Raw genomic sequence first — 20034 nt, 5'->3', positions numbered from 1 at the left:
ATTGTCTATGTACTAGAACATAACATGGTACCAGGTGTGGGGGGGATCTAAAACTGAAGATCAGAAGTGTGAACATTTGAAAGAGACAGTCTTCAAATTCCAAACAGTGCTATAAAAAGAACGGGAAACATCAAAAGAAGAGGTACCTATGACAAGTCAACTAGGGGCTCTGAAACCTTTAAATCGAATGATATAGTGAGAGTGGAAGATCCTGATGCTTGGTCCAAGTGTGCAACAGTATTACAAAAAATAGGTCCAAAATCTTATTCTGTAAACACGGACAAGGACAGGTACCAAGGAGAAACAGAAGGGCAGTCCTAAAAGTTAAACAAACCTGTTGCTCAGCTGCAAACAGACTATCTCTATGAAAATGTATATTCTTCACAACCAACACAACCAGAGGACAAATCAAATATCATTGTACAGTCTGAAGTTCCGAAACAGTGATCAGGTCATATCAGTTGCACCTACAGAAATGCAAGATTCGAGCAGATTCATCAGATCTACCGAAGTTAAGAAGATCAATAAGGCATTGAAAGAAACCTGAAAGATAGAATCTGTAATGGGATAATATAACAGTGTATGATATAAATTATTGTAATATGCATATCATAATAATTTATTGAAATGATGTATATATGTTTTGTTCAAAATGTCAAGGGAAGAGGATGTAGTGATCTGCATAAGCAATTGTACATGTAAATATCTTTGACCTCTGACCACTAGGTGGCAGGCATGTTATACCATGTGACACTTACTGGGGGGGGGGGTGTGAAATGTAGAATAAGTTGTCGTGGTCAGTTGTGTTTGTGATTGTTCCAGTTTGTTAGTATTAGTTTCCCAATCCACAGTTTGTTATACAATAAATCATGTGACCAGTCTAGAACTAGATGTCCTTGGTATACCGATCAATCATTGTCTATGCACACATTACATGAGGGACCTTATTTTACTACTTAAACTTTAAACACTACTTAATCTAAACTTGTATGTCCCCTGTGATATCACTCTTGGATGTTTTCAAAATCACCTCTCAAGCAGCTTTTCAGCTCCTAGTCTCCAAACTCTCAGTGATTCCACTCTACTAGTGCGCTTCCCATATTTCCCTTTCCCCCACAACTCCACTTATTTCTGTGTTTGCCCCAGGGAAAACTCCCTCAAGTCCACATACCACTATTCTTTCAAATTCCCAATAATCTAGCCTTTGATTTTGATTATGACATCTTTGCAGCTATTGATTTGCTGCATCATATATCTCCACCACCTCTAAAGCTCTTGTTCCCATGATAACTAACAGTCTTGTGCTAATTGTTCCCATCATCTCTGTACCCTTATGTATCAAGCGCTCAGTATTGAAAGATCTTCCAGGAATGTTAATATATGCTCAACTTTTCTTCTGCAACACAACCACCCTACCCTGCTTCCTCCAATAATAAGTGAGGAGTTTTTGCACTGTTTTGTCACAAAGTCATCCTTTCAGCTGCGTCTGCTACTTCCTGCCCTTCTAAAAACATAGGGGTCTGCTCTGCCATTCAGTAAGGAAATAAATGACTCCTCATCTCCATCTTAAATGGGCAACCCCTTATGAAACTATACTCCCTAATCCTGGATCCCTCCATGAGCCTCTTAATATCTACTCTGTCAAGTCCCCTCAGAATCCTGTTTCAGTAAGATCACCTCTCATTCTTCTAAACTCTAATGAGTATTCCAACCTGCTTAACATTTCCTCGTAAGATAATCCTTTATCTTAGGACTCAACCCAGTAAATATTCTGTGAAATAAATACAATGCAAATGTATCTCTCCTTAAATAAGGAGATCAAAACTGTATGCAGTACTCAAGGTATGGTCTCACTAAGCATTGCCCCCTTGGAATAAAGGCCAGAATTTCCTTTGCATCCCCTCATCATTTGCTGTACCTGCATGCTAAATAAAACAGGTGACTCACCACCACATTCTCAAGGACAATTAGGGATGGGCACTAAAAATGCTGGGCTAGCTAGCGCCGCCTGTCCTGTGAAAGAAAAAAAGAAAATGCTGGAAATAAACAATAAGTTTGGCAATATCTAAGAGAGAAAAATAAAATTAACTTTTTACATTTCATGCACAGGACCCCTAGATCCTTCTGTACAGTAGCATTTTGTAGTCTTTGACCATTTAAATATTTTCTGATTTTCTGTTCTTCATACCAAAGTGGGATAACCTGATATTTTCCACATTATATTCCATCTGCCAATTTTTTGTCCACTCAGTTAACTCGTATGCATCCCTTTGCAGACTCTGTCTTCACAAATTGATTTCCCAACTTGATTTCCCAACTATACTTGTATTGTCAGCAAATCTGGATACAGTATACTCAGAAGTTTTTCTCCAAGTCATTAATACAGATTGTGAATTGTTGAGACCTCAGCACAGTTGCCTTTGAGCCCACTAGTTACAATTTTCCAATCTGAGAATGACCTATTTTTCCCAACTCTCTGTTTCCTGTCCATTAGCAAACATTCTATCCATGCTAATAGAATTATCCCTCACACCACAAGCAATTTAATATGTACAGTAACCTTTTATTGTGACACCTTATCACATGTCTTTTGAAATTCCAATGTATTTCATCTACTGGCCACATTAATTGTTGTCAATTTACTCCATTAATTTTTCAAACAGATTTCCCTTTCACAAAACCATGTTGACTTTGCTTGATTGTATTATGCTTTTTTTCATGGCCTGTTATTACTTCCCTAATAATGGATTTCTGCATTTTTCCAGTGACCAATGTTAGCCAGCTTGACCAATTGTCTCGTTTTGTCTACCTTCTTTCTGAATAGAGGATTTACATTTACAGTTTTCCAATCTGCTTGAACCTTTCCAGAATCTAGGGAATTTGGAGGATTATAGCCAATGCACCCACCATCTCTGTAAACCATTTGTTTTAAAAACCTCTGAAAGAGGCTAATCAGGTCCAGGGAACATGTGATGGTGATTGTTTTAAGTTCGCCCTTCCCTTTTACCCCGATTCTCCACTATTATTGGGATGCTTTTTGTTACTTCTGCCGTGAAAATGGATACAAAATATTTGTTCAAAAGCTCTGCCATTTTCCTCCTTTCCCATTTATTAATTCCCCAGTCTATGTTCTCTGGAAGCCTACTTCAGAAAATGAAACTTTTGACCAAACACTACCAAGACTATTGTTTCAGCCTTCCATCTGAACACTCGGAAAGCCAGGAAATAACTTAATGTCCAGTACTGTGACTGACCACTCAACCATGACCCAATGCCAAAACACCCTTGCTACCACTCTTGGCCATTCATTGACCTAACAGCAACATTTCAGAACATCGGGGCCAAGGTCAAGACTGGAGGAACCTCATACGGAAACTTATGGGTATCACTTGGGGCAGCAGAGCTAATGGTACCACACACCATTTCACTCACCCTGGCCTACCCAATAGCAGAGTACTGTTGTTCAACCTGGCTCGGGCTGCCCACACAAATGTGAAAGACGTTCAAAAGATTATTTCTGGACACATTGAGACCGATACAACTCAAGTAACCTTCCTGTGCTAGCACAGGAAGCTCCCCAGTTGCATCATCTGGACCTGTAAAGACTTAATTACCTGCAAAAGACTTGAATTCAAAGTAACATCTTACATCTTTGACTTTGTCTATATATGAGTTGTGGAACTCACCTCTTCATTCACCTGAGGAAGGAGCAGTGCTCCGAAATCTAGTGACTCCAAACAAACCTGTTGGAATTAACCTGGGTTGTAAGACTTCTTACTGTACCTTGTGATGTCCACAGGGAAAACATCATTCTGAAAGAACCCAAGAAGGCTGAACAACTCCCATTGGTACAAGACTTCAAGAACTCCACACATCTATATACCATTGCAGGAATGAGTCTAAATTATTCCCAGCTTTCTAATAGGCTAATTTCTCCCTGCCATACGAGGTTGTAACTTTGTGTCCAGCGAACATTAGTCCCACTCAGCCGGAATCTCCCAGATCTGACTTTTATCAGTAAGGTCCATCTGGTAATTCCTTGAATCTCCAAAAGTCCTGTCTGTTTCTGTTCACTTCCTTTAACCAAAGAAAAACAGACGTTCTTGCTCTGGCAATCAGATCATTGGGGCTTTTCCAGCATAGATTTAGTATGGCCAGATTCCCCCCAATCCAGCAGATTCTGTTCCAGCATAAGTTAAGGGAAACATTTTAAAACAACCGTATTGTATTGCCTTTGTTGGTTTCTACTATTTTCCAAAACTTATGACTGTCACTAATCATCGCAAGATTGCAAGCCTTTCTTTTCAATTTGATGGTGCTCTTAACTGCCGCAGATGGTGCAGTATTTCATAGAGTCTCAATGGGATATATCTTTGTTCAGAATGATGGGATATCTTTTTATAAGTTCTTTTGCAGGATGTGGGGGATCGCTGGCTAGGCCATCCCTAATTACCCTGTGGTGGTGAAACTGCCCTTCTTGAACTGCTGTAGTCCATGTGTTGTAATTATACCCCCAGTGCTGTTAGGCAGGGAATTCCAGGATTTTGACCCAGTGACAGTGAAGGAACGGTGATATTTTTCCTACTCTGGATAGTCAGTGACTTGGAGGGGGCCCTGCAGCTATTGGTGTTTTTCATGTGTCTGCTGAAACTCATGTGGTGGAGGGAGTGAATGTTTGTGGAAAGGGTGCCAATCAGACAGGCTGACTTGTCCTGGAGAGTGTTGAACTTCTTGAGTGGAGCTGCACTCATCCCGGCAAGGGGAGTGTATTCCATCCCACTCTTGATTTGTGCTTTGCAGATGGCAGACAGGCTTTTGTGGAGTCAGGAGGTGAGTTATTCACCACAGGATTCCTAGCCTCTGACCCTACTCCCAAAGCCACAGTATTTACATGGCTAATCCAGTTCACTTTCTGGTCAATGTTAATCTCCAGGGTGTTGATAGTGGGGTTTCAGCTCTGGTAATGCCATTGAATATTAAAGGGTGATGGTTAGATTATGTCTTGTTGGAGATGTGTAGCACCAATGTTACTTACCACTTGGCAGCCCAAGCCTGGATATTGTCCGGTCCATGCTGCATTTGGACATGGACTGCCTCAGTATCTGAGGAGTCGTGAATGGTGCTGAACATTGTGCAGTGATCTGCGTACATCCCCACTTATGTTGGAAGGAAGGTCATTGATGGAGCAGCTGAAGATGTTGGGCTTAGGACACTACCCTAAGCAACTCTTGCAGTGATGTCCTGGAACTGAGAGGATTGAACTCTGACAACCATCTTCCTTTGTGCCAGGTATGACTTCAACAGTGGAGGGTCCCCCCTCAAACATCCAATTCCATTGACCCAGTATTGCTCAGGCTCCTTGATACCACATTTGGTCAAATGCTGCCTTAATATGAGGGGCAGTCACTCTCACCTCATCTCTGGCATTCAGCTCCTTTGTCCATATTTGAACCAAGGCTGGATTGAGTTCAGCAGCTGAGTAGCCCTGGCGGAATTCAAACTAAGCATCAATGAAATGAAATGAAAAATCGCTTATTGTCACGAGTAGGCTTCAATGAAGTTACTGTGAAAAGCCCCTAGTCGCCACATTCCGGCGCCTCTCCGGGGAGGCTGGTATGGGAATTGAACCGTGCTGCTGGCCTGCTTGGTTCTGCTTTAAAAGCCAATGATTTAGCCCAGTGAGCTAAACCAGCAGGTATTGCTGAGTAACTGCCGCTTTTAGCGCTGTTAATGAGCCTTTCATTACTTTGCTAATGATCGAGAGTAGACTTGATGGGGCCGTAATTTTTTTAAATTCATTTTACAGGATACTTAAGTGCTATCTTTATCAGGGAGCATCTGAGAGTGGGCCTGGTGTCTCATGTAGACCAGACCAGGTGAGAATAACAGATTTCCTTCCCTAAAGGACATTAGTGAACCAGATGGATTTTACTACATCTTTTTAAAATAAATTTAAACACTTTTACTATGAGCTCACAATCTTGTCTCATTACTTAATAGATCTAAACTAGCCTGTTTCCTGGTTGAATTCAAGAAATTGTCCCGATAAATTCTATAAACTCGTCCTCAAGGTTACCTTTGTCAATTCATTTTCCAATCTATATGAAAATGACCGTTTCTCGCAAATATTGTAATGCCTTCTTTACAAGTCCTCATTGTTCTTCATTTATAACACATCCTACAGTGCAAATTAGGGGGGTTTATAGATTATTCCTACCACAACTTGTTCCCTTGCTATTCTGATCTCCAAACAAGCTGGTTCTGCATCTTGATCTTCAGATCAAGACCATTTCTCACTACTGTACTTATCTCATACTTTTTTAACAGAGCTACCCCAACTTTATTGATCATGTCCTCCATGGTCTGGGCTACAAATGATCTGTAACCATGTATTCACTGTCCTCCAATTGGATGATGATTTATGCAAATAGAATTTGGTTATGATAAAATTGCAGTCTACAACAGATCAATTTTCTTAAACCGAGAAAAGCAAGATAGCTAGAATTTAAACAACAAGTATTCTCTATGACCTTTATACAGATGAATTGGTGAAGGAATTAAGAGTTATAATAAATTGGAAGTTTTATAAATATCTGCAGGTGACATTAAAGTAGCTCAGAGTGCATGATGTTAACACAAAACCATGAAAGGCGTCCTGATCTCTGTTGACATTTGACATCAGTTCCTTCAGGAACTAGGCTGCACTAAGAATTCAAGGACTTAAACTTTTTAATTATATATTCATAACACATTCTTTGTTGGACACCTAAATCCTCTTACCCCGTCCTGTGAGTTACACTTGAAACATAATCACATGTACCCAAGTTGCTGAAAGCCAGTTTTTAGTGTAAACTTTAGTGAGCACAATGACAATGCAGGTGACCCATGAATTTCATTTGATAAACTAGTTTGCAGTATTACTGATTGGTTTTTGCACTGTGACTCAATGAAACTTAGTTTTGGTAGAATTCCTACAGTGCTGTACGAGGCCATTCAGTCCATTGAGTCTGCACTGACCCCCTGAAAGAGCACTCTCCCGCCCTATCCCTGTAACCCCACCTAATCTGCACATTTTTGGACTATGGGAGGAAACCGGAGCACCCGGAGGCAACCCACACAGATACGAGGAGAATGTGCAAACACCACACAGTCACCCAAGGCCCGAATTAAACTAGGGTCCCTGGCACTGTGAGGTAGCAATGCTAATCACTGTGCCATCATGCCATCCCCATAGAAAGAAGGGATGATAAGAGTTCCATGCTGTCGAACTTGGCTAAGGCAGTCCTTGGTGCTTTAATGTTCGAAGAAGCTGAATATCCGGAGATATTATTTTGGCCTCAAACTGTCTGTAATTTGCAGTTAAAATGTGCTTTCTCTACGACGGCACAGTTGTTAGCACTGCTACCTCACACCTTTTTTGTGAGGGGGGTTTCTGTTCCAATGTTGAGATTGTAAGGAGTGTAAGGGTGAAAAGTTTGTGAGGATGGATGTTTCCATCCCCCCTTCTGTTTTGTGGGACTGTTTGTGTTTAACATCTGTTTGTTTGCTTTTGGAGAAGGCTACCTGGAGTTCAGGACAAGTCCTTGTTTGGGTTGGGGAGGGTAAGGCCAGCAGGAGGCCTTCTTCTTTGAGCTGAGGAGTTTTGAGGGGGGGGGGGGGGGAGGAGGAGGAGGAGGTCATTAGGGTGTGCCTTGTGCAGGGGCAGCCGCGCTAGGTATGCTGGTGACGGAAGTGAGGTGGTGGGGGAGAAGGCCAAGAGAGGTGGCCGGGAGAAGGGGGGAAAGGAGAAGGGGGGGGGGTCTGCGACGCGGCAGGGGGTGAGAGATGACATGGTCAAGGGCGAAAAACAGGGCCATCTGGGATGGGCTAGGTAGAGAGTGGAATTAAAGGGGCAGGAGTTAAGTGGGGAAGATGACGGAAGAGGGGATTGGAGGCGCAAGCCTCCGGTAAGGTTGGCACGTGGAACGTTCGGGGATTGAATGGGCCGGTTAAAAGGTTGCGGGTGTTCGCGCACCTCAGGGGCTTGAAAGCAGGTGTTTTTTTTTTGCAGGAGACACACCTCCATGTGAAGGACCAGGTTAGGTTAAGGAAGGGGTGGGTCGGGCAGGTTTTCCTCGGGGTTTGCTTTGAAATCGAGGGTGTGGCGATTTTAGTGAGCAAAAAATGGGATTTGTGAGTGCGAAGGAGGTGAGGGATCTGGGTGGGAGATATGTGATTATGAGTGGGTATTGGAAGGGGCATGCCCCAAATTGGGATGATGTGGGTTTTATGAGGGGGTTGCTGGCAGCAATCCCGGATTTGGCCACGTACCAGTTGATCATGGGAGGAGATTTTAACTGTGTCCTGGAGCCGAGGGTGGATAGATCGAGCCCCAGGTCGATGGGTAGAGTACGAATGGCAAAGGAGCTTGGGGGTTTATGGAGAGGATGGGTATGGTGGATCCATGGCGCTTTCAGAACCCAGGGGGAAGGGAGTATTCTTTCTTTTCACACGTCTATAATTGTATTCGAGGATTGATTACTTTGTAGTGAGTCGGGAGATTTTGGTTGGGGTGAAGGGGGCAGAGAATGCGGGGATAGTTATCTCGGACCATGCACCCCACTGGCTGGATATTCGGTTCAGTAGAGATGATAGCAGAGGCTGGGGTGGAGGTTTGACTCGGGGTTGTTGGCGGATGGAGGTTTTTGTGATACGGTGCGGTGGTGATTCGGGATTATGTGGAGTTCAATCAGAATGGGGAGGTGTTGGCGGGCATTTTTTTGGAAGTACTGAAGGCAGTGGTCCGGGGAGAAATTATCCCATTTACGGTTCGTGCGAATAAGGAAAGGAGTGCGGAACCATGACCGTCTAGTGGGTGAGATAGTGGAGGTGGACAGGGAATATTCAAGGGTGTCCACTGTGGAGGGATTGGCGAGGAGGAAAAGGGCAATCGGACTGGCTGACAACGGGGAGGACGGTAGGGCAACTGCGTAGGGCAAGAGGGGTGCAATACGAGTATGGGGAGAAGGGCGAGCCGCATGCTGGCGCAGCAGCAGCGGAGGCAGGCTGCCTCCAGGGAAATATTGAAGATCCGGGCTGGGGATGTGGTGTCAGAGCGAGGGAAGATAAATGAGGCATTTAGAGAGCATTACCAGGAACTTTATGAGACAGACCTAGGAGGAAGGGAGGGGGACATGGGGTAGTTCTGGACGAGCTGGAATTTCCCCAGGTGGAGGAAGCAAAGAGACAGGCGTTGGAGGAGCCCCTGGGGCTAAGGGAGGTGCTGGATAGTATCAGGGTATGAAAGTCAGGGAAGGCCCCTGGGCCGGATTGGTACCCGGCAGAATTTTATAAGGAATTGCGGCGGACCTGGCACCACATCTGTTGGGGCGTTTAATGAAGCACTGGAGAAGGGGAAGTTGGCGGAGATGATGAAGCAGGCAGTAATCCCAAGAAAAGGGAAGGATCCGTGGAATGTGGGTTGTATAGACCCATATCACTATTGAACACGGATGTGAAAGTATTGGCTAAGTTGTTGGCGGAGAGGATGGAGGATTGTGTCCCGGTGGTAGGTTGCAGAAGATCAAACAGGCTTTGTGAAGGGCAGGCAGCTCGCGAGTAATATAAGACGGCTGTTGAATGTGGTGATGAATCCGTCGAGAGCTCTGTACTTGGTGGTGGTGGTGTCCATGGACGCGGAGAAAGCATTTGATCTGGTGGAGTGGCGGTACTTGTTCGAAGGTTTGGGTCGAGATTGTAGCGTGGGTGCGGTTGCTGTATGTGGCGCCAAGAGCGAGGGTGAGGACGAATTATATGAGCTCACGAAGCTTTGACTTACACAGAGGTACGAGGGCAGGGGGTGCCCGCTGCTGTTTGCGCTGGCCATAGAGCCATTGGCGATGGCTCTCAGGAGGTCGGCAGAGTGGCAGGGGATAATGAGGGGACAGAGGGAGCATCGGGTGTCGCTCTAATGCCGATGACCTCTTGCTGTATGTTTCGGATCTGTTGAAGGGTATGGGAAGGATTATGGGCCTGTTGGGGAGGTTTGGAGAGTTCTCGGGATACAAGCTGAATGTAGGGAAAAGCGAGGGTATTCCCGGTGAATGAGCTGAGCTGGCACAGCGGGCTAATTTTAGGTGGGATGCCATTACGGTAGCGAGAGATAGGGTTAGATACTTGGGGATTCAGGTAGCAAGGGAATGGACGGGGCTCCATAAATGGAACTTAACGAAGCTGGTGGAGGAGGCCAGGGAGGATCCTAAGAGGTGGGATACACTGCACTTACGTTGGCGGGGAGGGTCAAGTGATTGAAAATGAATATTCGCCGAGGTTCTTGTTATCTTTCAGGCTCTCCCGATCCTTATACCAAAGGTCTTTTTTCAGAAAGTGGACACAATCATCTCTGACTTTGTATGGGTGGGGAAGATGCAGAGGGTGGGGAGGACCCTGCTACAGAGGCAGCAGGGGGGGTGGTGTTGCCAAACTTGCTTCATTATTTTGGGCGGCGAATGTGGACAGGTGCAGCGGTGGTGGGAAGGAGAAGGGGTAGAATGGGTTAGGATGAAGGAGGAATCTTGGAAGGCGTCTAGTTTGAGGGCTATGGTGACGGCAGCATTGCCAATGGCCCCGAGTAGGTATTCAGGGAGCCCAGTGGTGCAAGTCCATGGTGAAGATATGGAATCAGCTGAGGAGGCATTTTAGGATGGAAGGGATGTTGGTGCTAACGCCGCTGTGCGAGAATCGTGGGTTTGAGCCGGGGGAGGATAGTGTACACAGGAGGGTGGAGGGAAATGGAGCTGGCCAAGGTGAGGGATTTGTATTTGGAGGAAGGGTTTGCCAGTCTGGAGGAGCTACGGGAGAGGGGTAGAACTGCTGAGGGGTAGTGAGTTCAGGTATCTATAGGCGAGGGACTTTGCACGAAAGGTCTGGAAGGGATTCCCTAGATTGCCGGGATACACCCTGCTGGAGCGACTGCTGCTTCCGGATGTGGAAGGGGAGGGAAGAATTGGGGATATATATAAGTGGCTGGGGGAGCAGGGAGGCGAGCGGGTGGTAAAGATCAAGAAGAAATGGGAAGCGGAGTTGGGAATGGAGATCAATTGGGGAGTATGGAGTTAGGCACTGCGAAGGGTAAATGGGACTTCCTCTTGTGCAAGGATGAACCTGATACAGTTTAAGGCGGTGCACAGGGTGCATATGCCTCGGGCAAGAATGAGTGGGTTCTTTCAGGGGGTAGCAGATGAGTGTGAGATGTATGGGCGGGGGCCAGCAAATCATGCACACATTTTTTGGGGTTGTGAAAAATTGGGAAGATTCTGGGCGGGAGTGTTCACGGTCTGAGCCAGGATAGTAATAATAATATAATAATCGCTTATTGTCACAAGTAGGCTTCAATGAAGTTACTGTGAAAAGCCCCTAGTCGCCACATTCTGGCGCCTGTTCTGGAGGCCGGTACGGGAATTGAACCTGCATTGCTGCCTTGTTCTGCATTACAAGCTAGTTGTTTAGCCCACTGCGCTAAAGGGAGTGGACCCAGACCCTTTGGTGGTGATATTCTGGGTTTCAGAGAAGCCGGAGCTCATGGAGAGGAGGAAGGCCGATGTCTTGGCCTTCGCCTCTCTGATTGCACGAGGTCGAATTTTGCTGGAGTGGCTGTCGGCATCGCCACTGGGGGTAGCAGCATGGTTGGGTGACCTGTATGACTTCCTGCAGTTAGAGAAGATAAAGTATGAGTTAACGGGCTCAGCAGGGTATTTTGAGAAAAGGTGGGGGATGTTTTGTGACCGTGTTTGAGGAGCTGTTCGTCACAGGGGTGGATGATGGGGGGGGTGAAAAATCTGTAGAAACTGTATAGTTGATTGTTGGGAAGAATGTTTCCCGAGGTGTTTATTTGCTGTAACCTACTTTGGTACAAGTTTGAATAAAATGCGTTTTTTTTTAAAAGCACTACCTCACAGCGCCAGGGACCCAGGTTCAATTTCAATCTTCGATAACTGTCCTTGTGTAGTTTGCACGTTCTCCCCATGTCTGCATGGGTTTCCTCCAGGTGCTCCAGTTTTCCTCCCAGTCTAAAGATGTGCAGGGTAGATGGATTGGCCATACTAAAATTGCCTCTTAGTGTCTCAAAGGTTCAGCTGGGTTTCAGCGATTGGGTTGAGATGTGGGTCCAGGTAGGGTGCTCTTTCGGAGAGTCGGTGCAGACTCGATGTGCTGAATGGCTCCTGCACTGTAGTGATTCTATGGTTCTTCCTCTCTGTATCTCTCTGTGTCTGTTTCTCTAAGTCTTTTTTTCTCTCTCCCTCTGTGTAGGTTTTATGCCAGGTATGCAAAGAAACACTCAAATATCTCAGTATGGATCTCAGCAAACTGGTCCTCCTATTTCTCCACATCCATCACCTGGAGGACAGATGCATCCTGGCATGGGCCCTTATCAGCAGAGCAACTCCAGCAGCACTTATGGTCCCCAAAGTGGGCAATATGGACCACAAGGTAAGAAAAGACAAACTAATTCAAAATAGTCAAAGTCAATTGAAACTGATATAAAATGTCTAGCTATAAATAATAACAAAGAGGGTCTTTAGGTAACTCATCAACTATACATAGGTTCATTGGAAAGCATCTTGAGACAAATGATGGAACCTGTGTGCTCACAAAAAAACAGCAGTGTACCAAAGAGCAGCTTCATTCATCTACTTTTACCTTGGGCAAACCTCAAAGATTTTCATGCTGATGTATGAATGATTGAAAGGGGAAACCCAGCTATTTTAGTAGCTGAACTTTATTATCACAGTATGGGGTTGTGAAATTCACTTGCCATTATTTTTTTACGTATTAAAATAATGCAGCTATCTGTGATATCAAACTGGAAGATTATTGACTTTTACTTAAGGAATGCAAGTGAACATCCTGTTTTACAGATTTAACGATTTGATACCATATTTGATGGACAGATCCATTCAATAAATTATTTTATTTGCCGTTCAACCCAAATTTAAAAAAACCAAGCTCATCATTAAGTCTAGAATGCTTGCGTACAGTCCCAATGTTTTTAAACAGTGCTGTCTAAAATGTGTTAAACCACAGAACCTTGCGGAATAGTTGGAAACCTGGCATCCAGGAGCTGAATTCTTGCGTTTATATTATGTGGTGACACATTTGTGGACCTGAATAAAACTGGTTATAAACACTGGCAACTAGTTCATTGACACTGAGTTCCTGGAATCTGATTTAGAAAATCGGTATAAAGTAGCTTAATATATCATCATTGAATACCAGCACATCTGTTTCTGATGTTTTTTTTTACACAAGACTTAAGCTTGACAGAGTCAATCTCATGACATGTTAGGTCTTCAAAGTATAACTGTCATTACAAATCAGCAGAGCTGGAGGTAGGGAACATTGAGGGACAGTCAGGCAGATATTTTTCAAGCACCTTCTGGTGCTAGGCTACAGAGCAGCATTATTCAGGTATAGGAGATTATTGACTGCTTTCCTTCTGCTGGGGAATAATAAATTCCAGAAGGTTGTTATGATCTGGAAGGCACTATCAGAAAGTCTGGTGAAAACCGACAACATCAGTAACTTTCAAAGGGCAATTGGATATATACTTGAAGAGTGAAATGTTGGACGGTTTATTGGGAAAGAGCAGAGCAGTAGGATGAATTAAATTATTCTTTCAAAGTGCCGGCACTAGCACCTGTGGGACAAATGGCCTCCATCTGCATTGTATGAATCCGTGAAGAGTAGCTGCAGACATGCCAACCAAGAAAATCAGTGAAAACTGACCCTCAATTTCACAAAAGGTGACAACTCCAACCATATTGAATGTAGCTCAATGACATAAATATTTACACTAGAAATGCAGTGGCACACAGGCTTTTAATATACATGAAGTATTTGTATGACAAAAATGAAGGGATTTATCCATTTTTATTGTGGAAAGATTATGAAGACATCAATTTGGATTAATTGTTCTTGATGCATGTGACAGTGATCGAGAGGCAACTATTTCTTCCCCCCCATTTTCTCATCCCATTCCCCAAAACATTTGCAGGTACGCCTTTCCCTCAAGTTTAAGCTTCTTCCTTTTTCCCCCTCGCCAACTCCTACCTGAAGTTGTTGTCGCTCTGGGTAATGTAATTTTGCTATGAATTGTGAGAGTGAATTTCTGATTTGACAAAGCCATCACAAGAATTTCTGTCCACTGGCATCAGCAGAATTCCACTCCACAGGACAGGTATAACATCAAGTAAAAGTGGCAGGTGGTAGAGCTGAGCAATGTGGATTCTGATTCACAGAAGGTCAAACTGGCATTGACTTCAGAATAATAAATGGGTGAAGTAGATAGTTGACTAATGGACTTGGTGAGGGGAAAGGATGTAAATGCAACTTGCTTTTAAAAAATATTTGAATGAATCCTCTTACATTGTATGAAGGTAAGAAGTAGTTTTTTCAACATTAAAGCTTAACATTAAAGATTCATTGCAGTTAAGTGATTTAGATTTATAGAGTAAATTTAAGCTACCACCAAATTCCAGCTTGGTTTCTGATCTGTTTTTGAATTTAAATGATGCTCAGAAAGACCATTTACATTGCAGTCTCCAGATCACACTAAATGAGTTGAGGGAGGTTCTGCTCTTAACAACTCAACATTGCCTGGACCAAGTTCACTACAGGTGACAGAAGTGCAGTTTTTTCAGTGAATCAACAAACTATATGGCTATATCCTGTAGTGTTTTATGTCACAACAATTTGGCTGAAATACTAAGTTTTAATTGTAAGAAATCTTTTAACCTTTTCACCATAAGGTAAATATTTCCCAGATGTAAAGAAAAAAACACCTCAATTACTAAATAATTGTTTCTCCTCAATTTTTGTTTATTAAACTGAAAAACCCTTTAAAAGTGAGGGTTGATTATACATGAAGGGAAAAAAGAACTAGCAGAATCTTAATTTATTGTTGTCACAAGTAGATTAACACTGCAATGAACAGGGCAGCACAGTGACCAGTGGTTAGCACTGCTGCCTCATGGCTCCGAGGCCCAGTTCGATCCCGGCTCTGGGTCACTGCCCGTGTGGAGTTTGCACATTCTCCCCATGTTTGCTTGGGTTTTCGCCCAACAATCCAAAAGATGTGCAGGATAGGTGGATTGGCCTCGTTAAATTTCTCCTTAATTGGAAAAAATGAATTGGTACTCTAAATTTATTTTTTAAACCACTGCGATGATGTTACTGTGAAAATCCCCTAGTTGCCACTCTCCGGCACCTGTTCGGGTACACTGAGGGAGAATTCACAATGTCCCAAATTACCTAACACTCGTCTTTCAGGACTTGTGGGAGGAAACCAGAGCTTCCCGGAGGAAACTCACAGAGCAGACCGGAGGAGAACAATGCAGACTCCGCACAGACATGATCCAAGCCGGAATCGAACCTGGGACCCTGGCGCTGTGAAGCAACAATGTTAACCACTGTGCTGCTATACATATATTGGGAGGGGGGGGGTTAGTATGTACAATTCTTTTTTAAGAAAGCCATAGGAGTTGCCATTGCACATCATGAACACAAAATCACTTGGGATAATAATCACCATTCTGATTTTATGTTGGGTGGCAAGAGGGCAACAGATTTTTTTTTCCAGATTTTTCATGCAACTTTTAGTTGTGATTCATACCTCCTAGGACCTCTTCCAAAGCTACTGTTTCAATGTTCATTCTCACACTATGCATTGTTCTAGGGCCTTCGGTACAAAATCCCATACAGTTCAATAATGCGTGCTAAAAAATGCAGCACATGCTATTTCGCTAATATGGAGTAAACCTCATGCTGCATCCGAGAGAGCTGCACTGTATTTTGGCTAAGGGATCCTATTATTTGCTGCCGCTCTTCATAACATCCACTAGAGGGGCAGAATTTGCCGAAAACAAATTAACTTCCTTCTCACCAGCTCCGCACGGCCCCAACTCTTAACCTTTCGATATGTTAGAAACAGAGAATTTCTCAGAAATGTTTAAATATTGAACCATAGACATCTGAAACATTGTGTTGCTGACTTGAGTGCACACCAATATGCAAATAAATGTGTGCATTTGTAAGAAGATTATTTCTAGAACAGCTCTTCCTGTACATTCACATCTTCCTGCTCTCCTTACTACACTGTTGCCATTTCTATTAACCACTCACCACCACTCTCCTAGCTGTGAGATATAGTTACCCATGAATGATGAGAACATGCTATTCCATCCGTACGTTTCCCTGGTTTTTCCTTTGCATTTAATTTAATATAATCTTTATTATTGTCACAAGTAGGCTTATATTAACACGGCAATGAAGTTACTGTGAAAATCCCCTAGTCGCCACATTCCAGCGCCTGTTCGGGTACACTGAGGGAGAATTCAGAATGTCCAATTCACTTAACAAGCACGTCTTTCAGGCCTTGTGGGAGGAAACTGGAGCACCCGGAGGAAACCCATGCAGACACAGGGAGAACGTGCAGACTCCGTACAGACAGTGACCCAAGTGGGAATCGAACCAGTGACCCTGGTGCTGTGAAGCAACAGTGCTAACCACTATGCTACCATTTGCCATACAGACTGACAGCTGTTTGATTCCTCATCCAATTAGCATTATACATAAGCCTACACAGCAAATATCAACAGACTGTTGTGGAAGGTATTCCCAGAAAAATGTTATCCATATGCACTCAACTTTCATCAGGAGCCAGTGGATAGTAAACAAGAGCAGAAATCCTGCTTTTTTTATCCTCTTCTCTACCTCAGGGGATCGGAGCAGCCATGGAGGTTCAGACCAAGGATTTGCATGTGGAACCAGCTTTGTATGGTTCAGTTGTATACTGGCGATGGTTTTCCAAATTAGATATTAAAATAATTCAGATTAACATCTCATTTGAAAACTCTTGGAAGACCAACACAATTAACTGTTAGATTATTTAAATAATTTGGACATGTGTTTAAATAATCCTGGGATTTGTGTAACTGTGGCAACTGATGAAGCTTTGCTATTAACATTTAAATCAATTCAGTTTATTCACAACCTTTCAAGTAAAATGTAATTTGGAGAACATTATTGAAAAGCTCTTATGTGTATTGTACAAAGTTTCTTTTAGTACCCAGAGAGACTAATAGCATTGCTGAAGTGGGCCATATTTTAATATATTTTTGTACAATATATTTACAATATAATGATATCCAGGTTGAGGGACTTCAGTTATGTAGAGAGACAAGAGAAGCTGAAACTCTCCTTAAAGCAGAGAGGGTTGATGGGAGATTTGATGGAGTTGGTCAAAATTGAAAGGTTTTGGTATAGCAGATAGGGAGAAACTATGTTCTGCGGCAGAGGGTCCGTGGCCAGAGGGCACACGTTGAAGTTAATTTATAAAAGGACCAAAGGGAAGATAAGGAGACATTTTTATGCAGTGAGTTATTATTTTTTTTTAATAAATTTAGTGTACCCAATTAATTTTTTCCAATTAAGGGGCAATTTAGCGCGGCCAATCCACCTACCCTGCACATCTTTGGGTTGTGGGGGTGAAACCCACGCAAACGGGGAGAATGTGCAAACTCCACACGGACAGTGACCCAGAGCTGGGATTGAACCTGGGACCTCAGCACTGTGAGGCAGCAGTGCTAAACATTGTACCACCGTGCTGCCCTCTACAATGATCAAGAATACAATGCCTGAAAGAGTGGTGGAAGTAAATTGAATAGTACTTTCAAAAAGGAAAGTAAGTACATGCTTGAAAAGAAAGATTTGCAAGGCTATCAGAAAACAACAGGAAAAAAATGAGGTGATTTGGATAGCTCTTTCAAAGATTTGGCACAAGCACGATAGGTCAAATTCAACCTACATAAGAACATAAGAACTAGGAGCAGGAGTAGGCCATCTGGCCCCTCGAGCCTGCTCCGCCATTCAATGAGATCATGGCTGATCTTTTGTGGACTCAGCTCCACTTTCCGGCCCGAACACCATAACCCTTAATCCCTTTTTTCTTCAAAAAACTATCTATCTTTACCTTAAAAACATTTAATGAAGGAGACTCAACTGCTTCACTGGGCAAGGAATTCCATAGATTCACAACCCTTTGGGTGAAGAAGTTCCTCCTAAACTCAGTCCTAAATCTACTTCCTCTTATTTTGAGGCTATGCCCCCTAGTTCTGCTTTCACCCGCCAGTGGAAACAACCTGCCCGCATCTATCCTATCTATTCCCTTCATAATTTTAAATGTTTCGATAAGATCCCCCCTCATCGTTCTAAATTCCAACGAGTACAGCCCCAGTCTACTCAACCTCTCCTCGTAATCGAACCCATAATCAGCTCTGGGATTAACCTCGTGAATCTCCTCTGCACACCCTCCAGTGCCAGTACGTCCTTTCTCAAGTAAGGAGACCAAAACTGAACACAATACTCCAGGTGTGGCCTCACTAACACCTTATACAATTACAGCATAACCACCCTAGTCTTAAACTCCATCCCTCTAGCAATGAAGGACAAAATTCCATTTGCCGCCTTAATCACCTGTAAACCAACTTTCTGTGACTCATGCACAAGCACACCCAGGTCTCTCTGCACAGCAGCATGCTTTAATATTTTATTGTTTAAATAATAATTCCGTTTGCTGTTATTCCTACCAAAATGGATAACCTCACATTTGTCAACATTGTATTCCATTTGCCAGATCCTAGCCCATTCACTTAACCTATTCAAATCCCTCTGCAGACTTCCAGTATCCTCTGCACTTTTCGCTTTACCACTCATTTTAGTGTCATCTGCAAACTTGGACACATTGCCCTTGATCCCCAACTCCAAATCATCTATGTAGATTGTGAACAATTGTGGGCCCAACACGGATCCCTGAGGGACACCACTATCTACTGATCGCCAACCAGAGAAGCACCCATTAATCCCCACTCTTTGCTTTCTATTAATTAACCAATCCTCTATCCATGCTACTACTTTACCCTTAATGCCATGCATCTTTATCTTATGCATCAGCCTTTTGTGTGGCACCTTGTCAAAAGCTTTCTGGAAATCCAGATATACCACATCCATTGGCTCCTCGTTATCCACTGCACTGGTAATGTCCTCAAAAAATTCCACTAAATTAGTTAAGCACGACCTGCCCTTTATGAACCCATGCTGTGTCTGCCCAATGGGACAATTTCTATCCAGATGCCTCGCTATTTCTTCCTTGATGATAGATTCCAGCATCTTCCCTACTACCGAAGTTAAGCTCACTGGCCTATAATTTCCTGCTCTCTGCCTACCTCCTTTTTTAAACAGTGGTGTCACGTTTGCTAATTTCCAATCCACCGGGACTACCCCAGAGTCTAGTGAATTTTGGTAAATCATCATTAGTGCATCTGCAATTTCCCTAGCCATCTCTTTTAGCACTCTGGGATGCATTCCATCAGGGCCAGGAGACTTGTCTACCTTTAGCCCCATTAGCTTGCCCATCACTACCTCCTTAGTGATAACAATCCTCTCAAGGTCCTCACCTGTCATAGCCTCATTTCTATCAGTCGCTGGCATGTTATTTGTGTCTTCCACTGTGAAGACCGACCCAAAAAACCTGTTCAGTTCCTCAGCCATTTCCTCATCTCCCATTATTAAAACTCCCTTCTCATTCTCTAAAGGACCAATATTTACCTTAGCCACTCTTTTTGTTTTATATATTTGTAAAAACTTTTACTGTCTGTTTTTATATTCTGAGCAAGTTTACTCTCATACTCTATCTTACTCTTCTTTATAGCTTTTTTAGTAGCTTTCTGTTGCCCCCTAAAGATTTCCCAGTCCTCTAGTCTCCCACCAATCTTTGCCACTTTATATGCTTTTTCCTTCAATTTGATACTCTCCCTTATTTCCTTTGATATCCACGGTCGATTTTCCCTCTTTCTGCCGTCCTTCCTTTTTGTTGGTCTAAACCTTTGCTGAGCACTATGAAAAATCGCTTGGAAGGTTCTCCACTGTTCCTCAACTGTTCCACCATAAAGTCTTTGCTCCCAGTCTACCTTAGCTAGTTCTTCTCTCATCCCATTGTAA

At 43.4% G+C, this 20034-nt stretch overlaps 1 protein-coding gene across 1 annotated transcript in view; it reads left to right on the top strand.

Moving 5' to 3' along the window:
* arid1b (AT rich interactive domain 1B (SWI1-like)) overlaps nucleotides 1-20034 on the top strand; it is a 633019-nt gene that overhangs the window by 444691 nt on the left and 168294 nt on the right. The window contains exon 8 of the mRNA XM_038808360.1: nucleotides 12289-12468. Coding sequence (XP_038664288.1) covers nucleotides 12289-12468 — 180 coding nt within the window. The remainder of the gene's footprint in view (nucleotides 1-12288; nucleotides 12469-20034) is intronic.

This window comes from Scyliorhinus canicula, chromosome 1 (genome assembly GCF_902713615.1).
Source record: "Scyliorhinus canicula chromosome 1, sScyCan1.1, whole genome shotgun sequence".
Lineage (NCBI taxonomy): Eukaryota > Metazoa > Chordata > Chondrichthyes > Carcharhiniformes > Scyliorhinidae > Scyliorhinus > Scyliorhinus canicula.
Note: the sequence above shows the minus strand (reverse complement) of the source record. Positions and strands in the feature narration are given on the sequence as shown.